Source organism: Scardinius erythrophthalmus (genome assembly GCF_964197995.2).
Source record: "Scardinius erythrophthalmus genome assembly, chromosome: 1".
Taxonomy (NCBI): domain Eukaryota; kingdom Metazoa; phylum Chordata; class Actinopteri; order Cypriniformes; family Leuciscidae; genus Scardinius; species Scardinius erythrophthalmus.
Window position 1 is genome coordinate 31,413,811 of NC_138221.1, and position 20,865 is coordinate 31,434,675.

At 35.4% G+C, this 20,865-nt stretch overlaps 1 protein-coding gene across 1 annotated transcript in view; it reads left to right on the plus strand.

Annotated features, from left to right (window-relative positions):
* The window catches only part of coro7 (coronin 7), a 144,376-nt gene that overhangs the window by 9,306 nt on the left and 114,205 nt on the right, over positions 1 to 20,865 (plus strand). The window contains exons 5-7 of the mRNA XM_081379579.1: positions 1,634 to 1,817; positions 3,806 to 3,882; positions 14,460 to 14,510. Of these exons, the coding sequence (XP_081235705.1) occupies positions 1,634 to 1,817; positions 3,806 to 3,882; positions 14,460 to 14,510 (312 nt within the window). The remainder of the gene's footprint in view (positions 1 to 1,633; positions 1,818 to 3,805; positions 3,883 to 14,459; positions 14,511 to 20,865) is intronic.

Sequence of the window (20,865 nt, forward strand, 5' to 3'; positions counted from 1 at the left end):
CTTTTTGCGCACCGATAATGGATGTAAATGTGTTTGGTAGCCTACACTGCGAAGAAAAAATTAAATAAAAAATGAAATCAACAAGAAGAGCCAAATCACGTAAACTGTTAAGACTGGCTACTGTAATATCAGTTTCAGGTAAGATTACTTTCATTTCTGCACTTAATTACATAACGTGTAAATTATATTTAACGTGTAAGTTAAAACTTTTTATTCCAGTGGGTTTATTATAAGAACCCAGTTCTATAAAATCATGATGATAAATCTATGTTTAGTTTTTTTTTTATACTACAATTTTTATAAAAGGTTTACAAAACACTAAATACGTTAGGACGTTTTACTTTATATTTCAAAGTGCTTAATTTTAAAAGTACTTAATTTCAAATGACCATACGCAATCCACGCATTCTGAACACGTGATCTTCTGCAATGCCCACATGTAAAACAGACACTCCTACCTCGGTAATAAACACGGAGATGTTAGTCCCGTCCGAATCCATACATGAAATCACAGACGTAGGTTGATAAGAATTGTAACTCAAACGTCGTTTGGAAAACTAGTCCCGTCCGAATAGGGCTTAAGTCTGTCTGTCCGTCTTTTGTCTGTCTGTCTATCTGTCCTTTTTCTTTCTGTCTGTCTGTCTTTTGTATGTCTGTTTGTTTGTTTTCTGTTTGTTTGTCTGTCTGTCCTTTGTCTTTCTGTCTGTCTTTTGTTTGTCTGTCCATCTTTTGTCTGTCTGTCTGTCTGTCTGTCTGTCTGTCTTTTGTTTGTCTGTCTGGCCTTTGTCTTACTGTCTCTCCATCTTTTGTCTGTCTGTCCGTCTTTTGTCTGTCTGTCTATCTGTCCTTTTTCTTTCTGTCTGTCTGTCTTTTGTATGTCTGTTTGTTTGTTTTCTGTTTGTTTGTCTGTCTGTCCTTTGTCTTTCTGTCTGTCTTTTGTTTGTCTGTCCATCTTTTGTCTGTCTGTCTGTCTGTCTGTCTGTCTGTCTGTCTGTCCTTTGAATTTCTGTTTGTCTGTCCATCTTTTGTCTGTCTGTCCGTCTTTTGTCTGTCTGTCTATCTGTCCTTTGTCTTTCTGTCTGTCTGTCTTTTGTATGTCTGTTTGTTTGTTTTCTGTTTGTTTGTCTGTCTGTCCTTTGTCTTTCTGTCTGTCTTTTGTTTGTCTGTCCATCTTTTGTCTGTCTGTCTGTCTGTCTGTCTGTCTGTCTGTCCTTTGAATTTCTGTTTGTCTGTCCATCTTTTGTCTGTCTGTCCTTTGACTTTCTGTCTGTCTGTCCATCCGTCTTTTGTCTGTCTGTCTGTCTGTCTGTCTGTCTGTCTGTCTTCTGTCTTTGATCTCTCTCTGTCTTTTGTGTCTCTGTCTCTCTGTCTGTCCTTTGTCTTTCTGTTTGTCCATCTTTTGTCTGTCTGTCTTTCGTCTGTTTGTCTGTCTTTTTTATTAGTACACACTGACAAATTGTGCACCATTAGACCATGAACATTTTTTAAGATTGTGAATAGTGATTGATGTTGTGTTGTTTTTAGGGTTTTTAAAAATACTTTATACAAATTTAGCACATGCATTTAGGAATTCCCACTATATAGTGTTTAATAATATCTTTCTCTTTCTCTCTCTCTCTCTCTCCTCATTCAGGTGAAGCTGTGGCGTGTGTGTGACCCGGATCAGGATCAGCCCAGTAATGCTGAGGTCACTCTGAGCCCCGGAGACGGGCGACTGGAGGTCGTTCTCTTCCACCCCGTGGCCTCGGGTCTGCTCGCTGTGGCGTCTGCGAGGGCCGTTCAGGTGTGGGACGTCACACGAGACTCCGCCTTGACAGGTAAACTCACAGCTTTCGCATTCCTACGTACAACCATCACTGCTGTTAAACACCTGATTTAGTCTTGTCTTTAATTACTTTACGTGTACACTTAAGCCCTATTCAGACTGTAATTGTTTGTCATTTCAATATGCTAGGTATATGCTTTTTGGGGAGCTAGATTTATTTATTTATTTATTTATTTTTACATTTTATTTATTTATTTTTTACATTTATTTTTTTACATTTATTTTCAATTTATGTATTTGTTTGTTTATATTTTTTACATTTATTTATTTAAAATCGATTTACTTTTAACAAATTATTTTGTTTAAATGTACTTATTCTTTAATAAATAAATAAGTAAATAAATAAGATTTATTTATTTATTTATTGTTTATTTTTAATTAAGTAATGTTTTAATCAACTAATTATTTAATAAATTCATTTATTTGTAAAATGATTTATGTTTTTATTTATTTTTAATTGTTTGATTTAATTTATCTTTCACTTAATTAATAACATGCAACATGATAGTATAGTAAGTTAATTCACACCCAAACTGATTTACCAAGACAAAATAAAAATAAAAATCAAAAAATCTGTTTATTTAAATAAAATATTTTACAACTAATACAATTTTGATGCACAATATTGAAAAAAGCTCAAAAAATGTCCAATCAGGTCAACCGTTAAAATGATCTCGTCCAATGACAGAACCTCTTCCCTTGTCTGAATTCATGACTTGCAGTCACAGCCTGAATAATGCAGTTCATGAAGGTTTTGTCTGCAGCTTTTTTTGTCTCTGCTGTGTGTTTCTTTTTTGTTTGTTTTGTCTCTGTGTGTATTTCAATGTTTGGTTTGATCTGCTGAGCCTCTGGTGGTTGTTACAGTCCTCTGGGGTCTGACGTGGAGCGTCTGAGGTAAATGCCCCTCAGAGCATTGGGCCGCGTGTCCCCGGAGCCCCATGATGGCTGCTGGTGCTTCCCAACCTCACATCTCACACCGCTGCCTGTCTGCCTTCATGCGTATTCATGTGTTAGCTGTGTTTCATTCACTCCCTCTGTCGTCTTACACCAGACTTTGTCACTTACAGCACAACAAATCCAGCGCCTCGGAATCAGATCTCAGAGAAAATGAGAAGCGTTTTAGTGTTAGTTAACTATACTAACCCTGGAATTTATTTCCTAATATTTTGTCCTGTTTACACCTGGTATTAAGAGGCATTCGACCGGTTTGCTTTCGTAGTGACCTAATGCGTGAACATTATGGGAAGCGCGCTAGACAGTTTTGGCCAAAAAGATGAATCTGATAGAATAGATTAGAATAAATAAATCTAATAAACTATAGTTAACGTGTTATTTTAGTATTATTTATTAGTACTTTTATAGAATTTATTAATATTTTGAATTAGCTTGTGTTTCTGTTTTTTTCAGTTTCCATTAAAATTTTAGTTCAAGTTTAATATTTCTATTTAGTTGTTATTTCAGTTTTAGTCATTTTAACTTGAACTCTTAGTACTTCAATTTAATTTTTAGATGTTTGCCAAGGCGACATTCTTATTTAATTTTCTAATTTTGATGTTAGAAATTTTCCAAATTCAATTTCAATTTTCAAAGTTTGATGTCTAATTTCACATATTCGGATCTCTGAGATCTACATTGGCATAATACATAAGCTTTTCCCAGTGCATCGGTTTGTGCCGCTACATTTCCTTAACGTGTGTGTGTGTGTGTTTGTGTGTGTGTGTTTGTGTGTGTGTGCATCTGTGCGTGTGCGTGTGTGTGTGTGTGTCTGTCTGTGTGTGCATCTGTGCGTGTGTGTGTGTGTGTGTGTGTGTGCGCGTGTGTGCGTGTTGTGTTCAAATTCCCAGCACTATCATGCTTTTCTCTATTCCTCACTGTCAGACGTGTTTCTTTTTTGAGAGATTGTAAACTTACCTTGAATGTCTGTCTTGTGGATATGGTGTGTGTTGTGACGCGTGTGTGTGTGTTTGTGTGTGTGTGCAGTTCTGGAGCAGCATGCGGATCAGCTGCAGGGTCTGGCCTGGAAAGAAGACGGATCACTGCTGGCTTCATCCTGCAAGGTAATGGATGACCAACACGTGTCTCGGCTTGTGATGTCTCGTGGACAGCAGGAGAAATCAGTGCTGAACGCAGATAATAAACTAATAATAAACTGTAACTGTGCCGGTTCACACAGAGCACGGTTGTGTGAGATGCAGGTCAGTAGAACGAAAGACAGCTCATGTTCCAGAGATGTGTTTTTTAAAAGTGTAACGGGCGCAACGTTCAATCATAGTAGCGCAGTGTGATGGAAATACACAGAACGGCCACAGTTCCTGTTTTATCATGCTGTGAATATATAGAACATAAAGAATTTATCAGTGTTGTTTTATAATTAGTCAGATACTCATATATATATATATATATATATATATATATATATATATATATATATATATATATATTTAAGATATAAGATTAATTTTGATTTTTTTCTCTAATTTTAGTTAGTTTTTTTCTAAATAGTTTTTATCAATTTTATTTTTAATTTGAATTATTGTAGTACATCTATTTAAAATAAAGTGTTTATATATTTTTTTTTTGTTAATATTGATTTTATTTCAAGTGCCTTTTTATTGGTTTTAGTTAACTAGAATTTATTTCTCTTAAAGGCACACTATGCAAGATTTATACCTTAATATAACAGCTTTGAAGTCAGTTTTGATGGTAAACAAACTCTTAGTAGGGCGAATCATCCCGATAGCAAAGCGGGGGGCGACGCCGCTGGCAAAACCAGCAATGCAGGTTTGAGAGGTGGCACCCCGCCAAATCTCGCGAGAATCACGACTTGCTTTACATCAACAACATATGAAGCAGCCTCTATGGAAGACACTAGCACGCATTTCAGACGTGAATCATGGCAGAGTCGACGAACAAAGCGTGGTCAGAAGAGTGCAGAGACGGCTCTGCGTGAGTGGTATTTACGACAGTAACGTTAAATACAAGTACTCCACAGCGACTCTAGGGGTCGCTGTTTGAGAAAAACGGAAACTGCATAGTGTGCCTTTAATTCTGGCTCTTTTTTCTTTTGGCCAAATAGACTGATTAAATGGAATCAAACAGAATATATAAAGCTTACAAACTATAGTTAAAATCAGTGTTATTTCTTGTGTTTTTAAAAAATATATATATTTAGTTGGGCTTTTATTTATATATTTTCAGGTTTTTTTTATGTTAGGTTTTTTTTTTTTATAATGTTTCTTAATATTTCTTATTTTCCATTTAGATTTTCAATTTTTCATTTTATTTCAGTTATTCATTATTTCTGCATTTCTATTTTAGTTTTTTTTTTTTACTTTAATAATTTTTCTTTGTATATTTTGTTTTATTTTATATCAGCTTTGTCAAGAAAAAAAAACAGTTTCTATTACTTTTAATTCAGCTATATATCTCATTAGAGCTGTTCTGGGTCTTGTGTTTATAATGTTGATAATATGATGAAAAAAGGCACATTTACTTACACACATTATTATGTTTCTTGGAGTTTTCTGAAAAGTGCATTAGCCAACCATAGACAGTAGCACATTCTCACCAATAGATGTCGCCAAAGTGTGTGTATTTCCCCGTCATGCCCCACTATTACACAGATGGGCTTTATTAGCGGAGCACATCATTATCACGTCCTCTGGGGTGAAACTCATAAACCCTGCTGGTGTCATCGAGGTCCCAGTCTGAGAGGATAAGAATCAGTTAATCAGATTTAAGGAAGCTTATTATATCCGGCCTCAAAATCAGCCTTTTTGTCTTCCGTTTAAGGTTAATTATGCATCAGCACTTGCTCATGATGGAGGACAAACACTTAATATAGCCAGATGTGTCAGTGTGATCCACCTATCGTGACTTATTTGAAACATTAAACCACCAAGTCTTTTCTTCACTGCAGATGTGTTTCTATTTCTGGACACAAAAGGTTTGTGTTTGGCAGGAACAGTGTTTTGATTGAGTTCATGGAAAGAGTTTTATTCAGTCAAGTGGATGAAGATGTACTGGACTCACTAAACACAGTTTAGTGTTTCAAATGTAAATGTGATGGTTTGCGGTGTAATATTTTCTCTCAAACCTTCCTATTGCACAAATATATAGATATATACTGTATATATACACTTCCAGTCAAAAGTTTTTGATCGGTAAGATTTTTAATGTTTTTAAAAGAAGTCTCTTCTGCTCACCAAGGCTGCATTTATTTGATACAAAAAACAGTAATATTGTGAAATATTATTACAATTTAAAACAGCTGTTTTCTATGTGAATATATTTTAAAATGTAATTTATTCCTGTGATCAAATCTGATTTTTCATCATCATTACTCCAGTCTTCAGTGTCACATGATCCTTCAGAAATCACTCTAATATGATGATTTGATGCTTAAGAAACATTTATGATTATTATCAATGTTGAAAACATATGTTATTTACATTTATTTCAGGATTCTTTGATGTATAGAAAGTTCATAAGATCAGCATTTATCTGAAATGAAATGGAAAGCTTTTGTAACATTAAACACTACCCTTCAAAAGTTTGGGATCAGTAAGAATTTTTACTTTATTTTTTGGGGGGAAATAAATAAAAGAAATCAATAAAGTACTTTTATTAATCAAGGATGAATTAAATTGATCAACAATTACAGTAAAGACATTTATAATGTTGCAAAAGATTATATTTCAAATGAATGCTGTTCTTTTGAACTTTCTATTCATCAGAGAATCCTGAAAAAGGAATAAATTACATTTTGAAATATATTCACATTGAAAACAGTTATTTTAAATTGTAATAATGTTTCACAATATTACTGTTTTTTTTGTGGTATTTTTGATCAAATAAATGCAGCCTTGGTGAGCAGAAGATACTTATTTTTAAAACATTAAAAATCTTACTGATTAAAAACTTTTGACTAGTAGTGTGTATATTTATATATGTTTCTTTCTTTTTTTTTACCTCAAAATAAGTTTTAGTATTTTAAAAAGCGAATGCCATAATGTCTTATGCTGAGAGCTCAAAGCACAGCTGAATTAGGCAGCATTCACATCTAGACTGTGTGGTGTTTGATGTATTGAGTTCAGTCTCACCTGGCCCCCGGGAGCCCGGCGCCAGACCCCCAGACCCCCAGAGCGCCTGACAGAGCGCACCCCAGAGGAGAGACACTGAGCTGGGCACAGAGAGGCGCGCTCAGCCGCCCCTGCAGGAGGAAATGGGGAGCAATCCATAAAGAAATAATAACAGGCTGCAGAGCTTTTCCATCAGCCGGTTTAATGCTCTCGGAGCTGCAGAGCCAAAGATGCTGGAGTTTATGGCTGGATGAGGAATTTTAGGATTAGTTTATTAGGAAAAATGAGGTCGTTTGAGTTTGAACTGAATGCTTTGTGCTGCTTCTAGACGGTAGTCACTCCTGTTTACACTTATTGACATTTTTTATAGTGAAAAATAGTGGTTGACATATGTTTATATTTATACTATTTATATTTGTTTCTTTTAACATTTTTTAACATTAATGCATTGTTATTACTTTTTGTCTGTAATCATTTATTATTGTTTTTATATTATTTGTTTATTTATTTTAACATTTTCATATTAATTAATTGTATATTCATTTATTTTATATTAATTTATATCATATTTATTTTATATAATTAAATTTGTTATTTTTATTATTTTATTACTTTAAAAAAAGTTTATTAATAAATGTCTAATATATATTTTTAAATATATAATAATTTATTTATTATTTTATAATATTTATATTTTATATATTATATTTATATTTTATATAATATATTATTATTATAATAATTTGTTTTATATGAACTTATTAATTTGTATTTTATTTTTATTCATTTGAAGATTTTTACGTCAATACATGTTTGTTTATTAATTTATATGAATTTATTACTTTTATATGAAGTTATAATTTTCGTTTTAACTAATTAGTTTACATTTTATATATATATATATATATATATATATATATATATATATTAATTTGTAAGAATTAATTTTAGTATTTTTATTTGTTAATTCTATCTTAATTTATTATTTTTATACTTATTATTGTATATTAATTTATAGTTATTTATATAAATTTATTATTATTATTATTATTATATTTTAACATTTCTATATTAATTTATTACATTTTTTAATTTATTTTTCATATTTATTAAATTTTTATATTGTTTATATTTAAATTTATATGTAAACAGATAAAGTATATAATTCCATCAAGAATAGCACCTCATCATGACAATGGACCAGAATGCATCCTAAAATTTCAGAGGAGAGTCAGGAAAATCCAAACGGGACAAAGCTATAAATGTGACACGAGATCACAGAGTGAACTCTGAGTCGTCGAGTCGAGCCGTAATTTAAGCTAATATGCTCTCCATCTCCCAGATCCACCGTATTAAAGCAAATAAGCACTGCCAACATGTGCATTCAATTCCAACAGTTTTCCCCCATTAGGTGAACGGGAGGAGAGCGCGGCTCCTGACAGGCCTGGTTTGGAGGCATGGACCCGCATATTTTATGACACGCAAATGCCTGCCATATGAACGCTGAGGCTTTGTTCCACAGCGACAGTGGAAGTTTATGATTAAAAATGCCATCAAAGCATTAAAGCAGGTGTTGATTTATGAGCTTGTGTCTGCGTGTATGTGACTGTGCTTTTGAGTTTTGTCTTAGTTCTACAGACCAGGGCTATTTTAGCCTAACTAAAACCATAAAAAACATTATTGTTACTTGAAATAAAATAAAATATGAAAAAAAAGCCTTGAACTTATTTTGTCAACTAGTTTTCATGTAGTTTAACTTGAACCATTTATAAAAAAAACTAACAGCAACAAAAACATGACAAAATTACTAAAACTAAAATGAATTTAAAAAAAAAAATATGGATAAAAACTGTAAAAATATCTCAGTGATAAAATAACGCTGTCATGAAGAGAATATCTTTATTAATTTTTAATGTAAACTTATAAAGTCTATATGTAATACTAAGGTATATTCCACCCTGTTATTAAACAGAACTGAATCAACATTAAAGGGATAGTTCACTTTGAAATTAAATTTTGGTATGTTTTAGCTTACCTCAAGGGCATCCAAGATGTAGGTGTCTTTGTTTCCGCAGTAGTTTCAATTTTGATATTTTTAGGTCAAACCGTTCTTGTCTGTCAGTCATATAATGCAGGTCTATGGTCACTGTCTCAAAGAGCATGCACAGAGTCCAAATTAAAACAATTCCCCATCGTAAGTACACATTGATGGCCTAAGACACGAAACGAGCGGTTTGTGTGAGAAAACGAACAGTATTATATCGTTTTTACCTCTTATACACAGCCACGTCCAAGTGATCTGAGGGCGCGGGCGCATCCTGGTGTGTGACATGTGCGCAGACTGGTGCATAGATATATATACACTAGATGTCGCATTAAAGACATTCGTTCCAATGAACTGCCGTAGCCAAGGCGACATCTAGTGTATATTTCTATGCACCAGTCTGCGCACACGTCACACACCAGGATGCGCGCGCCCTTAGATCACTTGGACGTGGCTGTGTATAAGAGGTAAAAACGATATAAATACTGTTCGTTTTCTCACACAAACTGCTCGTGTCGTGTCTTAGACAATGTTGTTTTTTAAGTTGCTTCGAAACAATCTTTATAATGCTCACTTGACTTGCCTCAAGACAGCATACAAATCTAGATTGTTCATGTTTCTTTTTAAGTAATTACCACCTTTAGTTGTTAATATTCTAAAATTCAAACAAACTGTTAGAATATTATCTTTCTAATGCATCAAAATAATTGACAGTAATTCTATTGATGTAACAAAGAGGCCTGTGGGAAGTTTACTTGAACTGTCAATCTGAGCTCAAACTGCACACACACACACACACACACACACCTGTGTTTGCATGTGTGCTGTGTTTTTCTTTTACTGCAGCGTGTGCGATGGGCGTCAGGGGTCGGCCGGGTCAGACTGTGTGTAGTCTGTTAAGTTTGTGTAGGCGAGTAATAAAAGCCTCCCTGTTAAATCACGAGCCTCTATTTAAAGCCGTGCAGATTCTGATGTGCGATCAGGTTCTTCTGAGTGTTTACACTGATGGTAATCTCAGCGGCTGATCTGGGGTCAGGAGTGTCAGATGCGTGCAGTCTGTGGGTGGGCTTCAGCAGCGTCAAACTATAAACAGCAAATACAATAGCATGACTACACAGTGCATGACATGAAATATAGTTTCAATAACACACTGGATTCTCTTGAAGGGATAAAGTAGTAGTTGCTGGTTTTGAAACGATGTACTATGTCGGCTGTGTTCAGAAAATACAGTAGTCAACATCTGAAGTGGTCATTCATCATCAAAGTTGTCCTAAGACAAGAACGGGTATTGTTCAAAATTCATGTATAACTTTGATGAAAGGTTTTGATCCACTTCAAATGTTGATTACTGTATTTTGAAATCGCATCGGAAAATGTCGACATTATGCAATGACACGTTTCAAACACGACAGCTCAAGTATGCTACTATAGTATAACACATTTTGTTGTAATATGGCCTCATTACTAGCATGTTTAATTAAGTAAACAAGGTTTTTTTACATGTATATTTTTGCAATTGCAATTTTGTTTAGACATGAAAACTTTTATTAATCTGATCGACTGATGAATGACAAATTAAGATGTTAATGTCCCCCTGTTGTCAATAATTGTATCCCTTAAAACTCATCTTTGATCACCAAAATTACATATTTAAACGACTCCTTGAAAAATTCTTCATGCCTTAAAATAGCTTGAATGTAACTCTACAGCCTCGCCACATTTCATATACGCGATTCTATGAATATGCAAATAAGCCCCGCCTCCACTCACTCACTCACTCACTCCAGCTCAGAGATGCACTCGTTGATCTGATTGGTTACAAGGTAGTTTGTGACATCAGAAACACCAGTGATGTCAAACCGTGTTTTTGAGACTCAGCAATAATAATACTCAGCAATGGTGTTATTGGACTTTGTCTTAAAGCATATTGAAAACACCACATAGACACATAAACAACAATAAAAACTTGATTTTCACCACAGGGGGACTTTAATTTTCCGGGTGATACGAACAAGAACAGCAGAAACTTTTGTTTTTGTTTACTTTTTGTTTATCTGTTATTTTGGTGGAATGTCAAGTTGAGCGCATTGCATTGTGGGATATAGTATTCGTCACAGTTTGCTCTGTTGTACGCTGCACTTCTTGTGAACTATCGTAGTATCTTAGAATATATTTTGAAAGATCTTAGTATTCCACACATGTACTATTTATGAAGTATGCATACTAAAAGTTATATGATAGTATGCTGTTCCAAACACAGGCATTTTTACATTGTAAAACTTTTAAATCCATTATTACTCATTTTGTATGTGCATTTTATCCAAGTATTCCCTTTTTTTTTCAAGTCTGGTGTAATATTATTTGTATATATATATATATATATATATATATATATATATATATATATATATGTGTGTGTGTGTGTGTGTGTACCATATATAGGCCTATCGATATATCTTTTGGCCGGTTCTTACACATAATAAATGTGTTTACATTTTCTGCTACTTCGTGATGGTCTCATTCATTTTCCCAGTGTTTTAATGGTAATAGTTGTTGACGGGTGGCCTAATGTTTCCCTTCTAACTCCCTAGACTTTTAAAAACAGTGAAGGGTCGTAACAGAAGCAATTAGCCAATCATAACAGAGGTCATTTACATGTTGAAGGAACAGTAGCGAGAGAGAAAGTGGAATAATGATCATCAATCTAACATTATAAGATGGGTAGAGTAGAGTTTGTAACCTGACCCGTTTTGTGATGGTTCTGCTCTTTTATTTGAGGTTATTCAGCAGTAAACTCAGCAAGTCACTGTGAAATAGTGTGGCTCTGTGTGAGCGGCTACTGTTTGTGTTTGTGCTGTTGTCTTGATTTGTGGTCTTGGTTTTGGTGACTTGTGTCTGGTGTGTTTGTCTGGAGAAGAGGTGGCAGTGGAAGGGTGCGTTGTGGGTAAAAAGCATTATTCCTTGTTTCCCAATGTCTTTAGGGAGGGTTTGAGAGCATCGGTCTCACAGGACTGAAACCACACAGTGACACTATGAAGGCAGGATTTAAAGGCACATTCCAGCTGTCTTAGCTATGACATTTTAATTGTAAATTGTTTTGTTTTTTTATGTATATATCATAGAAGTACTAAATATTCATATAAATGGTTCAGTCTGACTAGAAATAGACTATTTTACCCAACATTTTTCTGTTCTGTGAATTTTTATGGTTATTAGAGCATCCTGTTGTTAGCTCAGTCATTGACTTATGTGCTAATTATGCTATTTCAAAGGTTCCTATGACCCAGTCTGTCGTGATTCGTCTACTCTGCTCTGATTGGTCAGATGGTTCAGTCTGTTGTGATTGGTCTACTCTGCTCTGATTGGTCAGATGACCCAGTCTGTTGTGATTGGTCTACTCTGCTCTGATTGGTCAGATGACCCAGTCTGTTGTGATTGGTCTACTCTGCTCTGATTGGTCAGATGACCCAGTCTGTTGTGATTGGTCTACTCTGCTCTGATTGGTCAGATGACCCAGTCTGTTGTGATTGGTCTACTCTGCTCTGATTGGTCAGATGACCCAGTCTGTTGTGATTAGTCTACTCTGCTCTGATTGGTTAGATGACCCAGTCTGTTGTGATTGGTCTACTCTGCTCTGATTGGTTAGATGACCCAGTCTGTTGTGATTAGTCTACTCTGCTCTGATTGGTCAGATGACCCAGTCTGTTGTGATTGTGATCTCTGGATCTTCCTCAGCAATTAATAAACAGAGATACGAACAGTAACGATGGTGTCGTTTTTTCTGTAAACATTTAAGCATGAGTCCTCATCTAGAAGTTTAGCAAAGTGTATTTGCTTTGGCAGTGTAGAAAACAGTGTCTTCTCGATATGTGGACAACACAAACCAAACTCTTCCAGTCTCAGCTACAACTACAGTGTTTAAGAGTAAAAGTTGACGTTGTTCACAGGTAGTCAATGAAGACCATAGTCTGGCATTATGGAAAAATCTGTTACAAACCTACATAGCTTTGTGCAGGAAGTAAGACTGAATTACTAACATCTCGTTTCAGGCAGTTCAGAATTAGTTCTTTCTTTTGGGAGACAATAACTCCATTTATCTGCACTTTCATCTTTGAATCTTTTCAGACCGTTTACATTCACAAACAGCTCCATTACTCACTACATGAAGGGGGCACTTTAATGTGAAGTGCTACTTGTTTGATATTGCGATAATTACGATTCTCTCTTAATAGACAGCTGCCTATGTAGACAGTGTATTTAGTAGGTCAAACTGGTTTTGAAACCCTTTGTGTCCTGGTAGTAGATGATTACGCTCTGTTTTTATGGTGTGTGAGGACTCTTGAGAGTGTGTGTCAGTCTCTGGTCTTCATTAAGGATTTGTCGTGTTGAGTGAAAGACGTAGTGCCGGTCACAGCCTGTTCCTATTAGCGCTCATTTCCCCTCACTGATCAGATTCTCTCTCCTGATTGGCTGTGTTTGAGTGTAATGGGGTCGTCTGATGGTCACCGATTGACTGAACTGATTTTGACGTTGAGTTCAGTCTACACCAGGATTTACGCTGCCAGTTATGTTGACAGACTCATAACAAATACCACATGAAGCACATGAAGTACTTAGTCACTACACTGAAACACAAGCCTAAATAATCACATTAGAATCAAGAAAGTGTTATATTAAGTTTTGTGCATTTTAACACAATGTACCTCAAATTACCTCAACTGTGGCAAAATATGGCATAGTGTTGATGCATAGAGTGTGCATGATATAATTCGGATTAATAATATATATATATATATATATATATATATATATATATATATATATATATATATATGTATATGTATGTGTGTGTGTGTGTGCGTGAGTGTGTATATATGTATATATATAATTAAATTAAAATATTTTTAAGCAATTTTGAGTTTACAAATTACTTTAAGTATTAGAAAACAGAAAATAGTAACTTTTTAAATTAATATTCTTCAATGCAGCCTTATGTTTTTTATTATTGATATATTATATTGATGTTATTTATGTTTGCTGATGTTTTGAATGTATGCTATTGTAATATACAGTTATATTTTAACCTGGGTTATGTTGATGGACTAACAAATACCACATGAAGCCATTTCTACCACATAATAATTGAGGCCCTTCGAAATAAAAGCATAAAGAATAATTTTACAATCATGAACGTGTCAAATTAACATTTTTGAACTTTTTAATAGTGATTGTGGGAAAATGTTGTTGATCTCTTGACAAAATACATTAATTATTTGATAAAATATTGCAAATAAAAATGTATATTGTTAATGAATAAATACATACACTCAAAACTGACTAAAATATTAGAAAACAGAAAATATTTTTTGCCCCTAACATTTCACCTTAATGTTGCCTCAACATCCATATTATTTCTTTAAAAAAATGATTTCTTTATTCTGATATTTAAGTTTGAGATCTCCTGCTATTGCGATATAGTTATATTTTAACCACTGTTTTTTTCCCCTAGGACAAAAAGCTGCGACTCTTTGACCCGCGGGCCCAACCATCTGCCGTTCAGGTTTGATTTTATTCTCATATTATCTGCTATATTGCCATTTACAGGTATCTACATAAACACTACTCAGGGATTTTGATGACCATCTGTTTATTTTTTTCCACAACTATTTCCGTATTTAGAGCGGACTCAAAACTAGAATACAGTATAAATATATACTGTATAAATATCAAATGGAGAAATTTTCATGACTTTTCCATGGTATTTTAGGAGAATGTGAATATGTGTGTTGACTATTAAGTTTGGGTTTGGTATGAATTTGAATGTTTTTCAAAGAAGTCTCTTATTCTCACCAAGGCTGCATTTATTGGTTTAACCCCTTTTTTTGCTCAAAGCTGAATCATTACAGTCTTCAGTGTCACATGATCTTTCAGATCTAAAATGATGACTTGATGCTTAAAAATATATTTCTTCTTATTATCAATGTTGAAAACAGTTGTGCTGCTTCATATTTTTGTGGAAACCGTGATACATTTTCTTTTTCTGGATAAAAAAAAAAAAAAAAAAAACGATTTACCGACCCTGACCTTTTGAACAATAGTGTAAGTGTGTGTGTATATGTCCCTTTTCACCCCTCAGGTGTCATATTCTACCTTTAGCCAATCGTATCAGGCTGTTACTTCAGTGGCTTATTCTGATTGAGCCGATTGGTTCATTCACTCTTTCTCATGGGCTGGTGAAGCCATGGGACCCCATTCATTGAACCCTGGGAAACAATACACTATCATGCCCCGTGTGAACATGAGCATGATTGTGTTTTTGACTTTCTGAACCTGTCAGGATCCTGTTTGATAGCTAATCAATCCCACCGATTACACTAGGAACGAGGAAGTTCAGGTCAAATTAGACCAAACATTCCCACAGTCCTCGTCAGGGCAGAGCGGTGACCTGACTGGAGGTTTCTCTTTGTGTTTGTGGTGTCTTTTGAAGGTAAATAAAGCTCAGATGTATCAGATGGGCTTAGGTGGATTAGATATTACCCACGCTGCTCTCTGAGCAAACACCCATTAGCTCTGACACTTTACTAAAAAGACTAGTGTCTCAGAAAAGCATTAGATCAGATGTGAACACACACACACACACACACACACACCTATGTCATTATACAAATTTGTGTCCTCACAAATCACATAAACAAGCTCACACACACACACACAAACACACACACACACACACTAATGTTAGATCTGATTTTCTGATGTTTGTCCAGTTCAAAGCATTTCCTCTACACCTGCTTTTTTCATGTGATCTGACTACAAGTGGACAGCTCTGTTGTTCTGGATGTATGTAGGATTTGTGCTGAGGCATTTTTACGTTAATCAAAACATAAACATCTTTAAAGAACTGTTGCAACTCTATTGATTTCAAATGATCGCTTGTGATTAAAAGTGGTGAGAATTTTTACTTTTACAGTTATATTGATGCGCAAACAAACCGTGATCGGTTTGATCGCATATTGTATTTATGCACTGACACATTTCAGTACATTCACGTTGTTTCCACACACATTCAGGATAATATTTTGTAGTAGGTATAAGCAGTCAGGTCAAGGCGGTTGGTGGTCCATGTGTTCGAAATCGCAACGTGTCTAAAATGTAAACAAGCTCTTTTCTGTTGCGCTGTACTCATACATGGGTGCTTTGTTCATACTTTTATGAATTATATGGACTCGTATCATTTGGTTATTTGGAGTCCTTTTTTGGAAAGACACCTAAATTTACCTTGAAAAAAGCTTACAAATATTACAGTTTTGTGAGAGTCACCCTTCAATCTGATGGTTTACTTGGCTGGATATAGCAAATGATGACAAAATGAACGTGTTAAACGAGACAAATGCTTAATTTCACGGTAAGGGTGTAATAAATCACTATTAATCGTACAGAAAGGGTGCGATTTAATCACAATTACAAATTTGTATCTATTTTCAGCCCTAATTTATATAGCTATAGTAACAAGGGCACTGTGAAATAAAGTGTTACCCACTTGCCTCAATTCAATTTATCACTTTGTTGATTTTACTTAGTTTAGTGCATTTTACTTGAAAATAGGGCTGCACGATTAATCACTATAAAACCGTACGCGATTTGGCAAAGGCTGTGATTATTTTACACGCAGCTTGTCAGTGGAGTGCGGCTGATTGGTATTAAATACCCATGCCCCATTTGAACGCCAGAGGGCGCTCTCATGCAAACACGTTAAATATGCCCCGCCGCAGAAGTACAATAATGCGTATCATTCCAGGAAATCCCTATCGCTGTAGCTGAATAAACAGAAGATTGAAACGCTTTGATTAAACATGACTTATAAATACAAGACTGCCTTATTCTGTGTAAGAAGGCACATCATCTCACTCTGTCGTTATGAAGTGAGTTTGGAGTAAATGCATGTTATTAAATGTTGTCTGTTGTTGGACAAGAGGTTCATAAATGCTTCTCATGTTTTGGAAAGATGTTTGACGCGTGTTGTTTTTTCAAATGCACGTTATTAGTGACTCAAACTCACAGTGCTTTTAGATGGAGCAGCGTTTACAGAGCCATACATCAATGACAAGCTACGCATAAAAAATAATCACAACCTTTGCGATTTTAAAATCGCGATAAGCCATTTCGATTTAAGTGCGATTTCATGTACATTGCGATTAATCGTTCAGCCCTACTTGAAAATGTGCAAAACTGAAATAAAAAATTCAGTGTTTCCTGTTTTTTTTTTTGCAAGTGAATTTCTCTTGTTAAAAACAAGACAAATATATAGCTGCAAGCAGCGATGACGGGCCCAAGCACTGGTGCCACCGCCACCTCTGTGGCTTTAGGGCAACTGTGCACACTGGGCAATATGAATGTAAACCCAGTAAATGTCAAATAACCATATCAAAGATGTCTAAATATGCTACGTAACCGATGATAACCCCATGCTAGTTTTACTCTGGTGGATTCTGGGTAAAAACAAAGTCTGATTAAGGATCTTTCTCTCTCGGTCTCATCGAGTTCCTGACCAGCTTGTTTTCCGACCACATCCAGCTGGCAGCGCAGGAGTCGTGCGTGTGTGTGTGTGTGTGTGTGCGTGCGCCCACTACCCCATTAACATCACATTCACTCTATAGCGTCTTTAATGAGCCGTCACGGGCCAACCCTAACAAAACCCAGCCTGACAGGCCTTACAACCGACCCACAGCAGAGAGTGCAAAGCTTTGTTTACTCACAAAACCCTAAAATGGCCTAGCCACGCTCTTGTGCTGACAGAACTCGAGACGCCCGTCCCGGCAGCTCCAGGGCGAGCCGATGCCCAGGCCACAGTGTAAACAGAGGCGCTTGAGACGTGTCTGAAAGCTGTCGTGTTGTTTATAGACTAGAAATCATGCGAAAAGCATCCGTTTGTCATCGCAGAGCCCGAGCCGCCACACACACACACATACACCCATAAAACAATGCTTTAATTCGCCGGGTGATGAAAGCCGTCGACCGCACAGTACGGCCGCTTTTCTTCGACAGATTGTCTGATATAGACAGGTAGGGTAAAAATAGAGGCTAATTGTAGCTGTGTGTACGTGGTATTTACGGGAAGAAGTGAAAGTGTGTAATTTGCGCGTTCGGACGGCACGAGTATGATCTGTAATCTGCGCTCGAGCACACGGCTGTATTTAGGGAGCTGGCACCACTGTGTGTGTGTGTGTGTCTGAAACTGTGGGTTTGAGAGTCGCTCGCTTTGAGATTTCCTGCCGAGTCTTGATTTTTTATATGATAAATGCATATTTAAGGGCCTGAGTCGCACCAAACCGCTCAAAGCTCAGACTGGGTTTTGTTTTTAGACTTTGGCTGGTGGTTTGGTGCATCTTAGACCTCCCCATCACCATGATGTGTAAGTACAGTAACTATCCATTTCTGGTTGTTCTGTGTTCCAGATTTAATACAAGATAATATAATAATATAATATAATATACAAGATACGAGCCATATCAACAGCATTTCTCGTTTTATGTTGATTTTCACAAATAATGATTTTAAGGTTAAATTTATTAGTATTTCACCAATGTAAAATATGTTAATTTTATATATTTTAATTTTTTATTTGTTATATTTTAGTCATTTTTATTTTAATCTTTATTTAATGTTTTATTTATTTGTTGTTTTATTTTTATTCATTTCATTTAAATACTTAGTCAAGTAAAAATATTGTTTTGTATTATATATTTTTAAATATTTCATTTACAATTTTTTTAAAATTAATTTTATTTATGAATTTGTCAAGTAAAAAAATACTATTTATTTTATTTGTTTTCTTAAAAAGTCAGGTAAACATTTTTTTTATTTTATAATTAAATTAGTTAAGTGAAATTAGTTATCCGTCTGTCTGTCTGTTCTACCATTCTATCTGTCATTCAACCGTTCTATCTATCTATCTATCTATCTATCTATCTATCTATCTATCTATCTATCTATCTATCTATCTATCTATCTATCTATCTATCTATCTATCTATCTATCTATCTATCTATCTATCTATCTATCTATCTATCTATCTATCTATCTATCGGTTTATCAGTCTATCGATCTGAATGTCTTTCTGTTTGTGTCGTTCTTTCTGTCATTCTATCTATAGTCGTTCTATCTATCACTCTATCTATTGTTCTATCTGTCTTTCTGTCTGTCTGTCTGTCTTTCTATCTTTCTATCTTTCTGTCTGTCTCTGGTTCTTTCGATCATTCGATCTATCTGTCGTTCTATCATAACTCGTATTGAGTCTGGCACACTCTTTTAATTCATGGTCCTGAGGGGTCACTGGGTTCGATGGGAGTTTCATACCCATCATCCTTTGCCGTCACATGCTGTGGTCAGCACTTTACATTTTTGCTGTGTCGTTGGTTTTTTGTGGTTTCGACAATTAGGAGAACTCATCCTGTCTTTCAGAAGAGTGGTTATTGGAGTGGGTGGAGCGTGCAGGTCTTTAACAGACGCGTGTTTTCTTGATGCATGTGTCTTTCTGTCCTTATGTGTGTTTGTTTCAAATTACAGAGCTGAAAATACTCCTCATAGTTTCAGGCCGCACTGGCTGGGGAGATGCGGTCCCTGGCAGACGGGGCAAACAGGAAAGGGAATATTTTCTGGACACAGGGCCCAGATTTCTCGATTTCGTCTTCGGCTTCTGCTGCTTTTTGTGAAATCGGAGAGGCTTTGGAACGAGCTCGAGAGGAGAGGGGAAAAAAACTCAAAACATTCAAAGCAGACTGAGCGACTGCAGGGGTTTGTGGGAGACACACACACACACACACACGCACAAAGACACTTCAGAGAAGAAAGAATGGGTATATATTAGTCCTGTGGGTTAAGGTTACACCAGAATATGCTGAAAACAAACGGCGTGCACTTCAGCAGGAGAATGGAAACTCATAGTCCATAACTCACAACAGATAATACGAGAAGCATCATAAAATCCAGACAAAGTATTACAGAAAGTACTTCAATCCTGTTTTTCATGCTAATTTGAGGCAAGCTGACTGTTCCAGTGGGACATTTAGATGTGAGCGTCTCTAGAGAAGATCTGCCGGCGTATCTTTGACGTTTGCTGCTTCTGATTAAAGTTGACATGAAGTAGACGTGTGGTGTGCCATAAGAGCTCTGACTGTGGGTTTATTTCCATATGTAATTTTGGGGTTGGTAAGATTTTTTTTGTGTGTTTTTGAAAAAAGTCTCTTATGCAAACAAAGACTGCATTTATTTGATCAAAAATACAGTAGAAACAGTGTGTTTGTGAAATATTACTACAATTTAAAATAACCGTTTTCTAAAAAAACGTATTAAGAAGGAGGTATTAAATTGATCAAAAGTGTCAGTAAAGTCATTTATAATGTTACTAAATATATCTGCTTCAAATGCTGTTCATTTGAACTTACTATTCATCAAAGAATCCTGAGATTACGTTTTCCACAAACATATGAAGCAGCACAACTGTTTTCAACATTGATGATACATGTTTCTTGAGCATCAAATCATTATTTTAGAATGATTTCTGAAGGATCATGTGAGATCGCAGACTATGTAATGATGCAAACGTAGAAAACACTTATTTTAAATTTTAATAATATTTCACAGTATTATTTGACTGTATTTTTAATCCAATAAATGCAACCTTGCTGAGCAGAAGTGACTTCAAAAACATTTTTATAAGTCTTACCAACCCCAAACTTTTGAATGATGATAGTGTATGTAGTTGCGAATGGTTGTTTGTGTTGCTGGGGTGCACATGTTGGTGCTATGCTTATCTTGATATGTGTTCTGAGTGACTGCTAGGTGGATTCTCATTGGTCAGTAGAGTTCATAAGTGAGTTTGATCTCAGAAAGGTAACAGCACACCCTTTTCATAA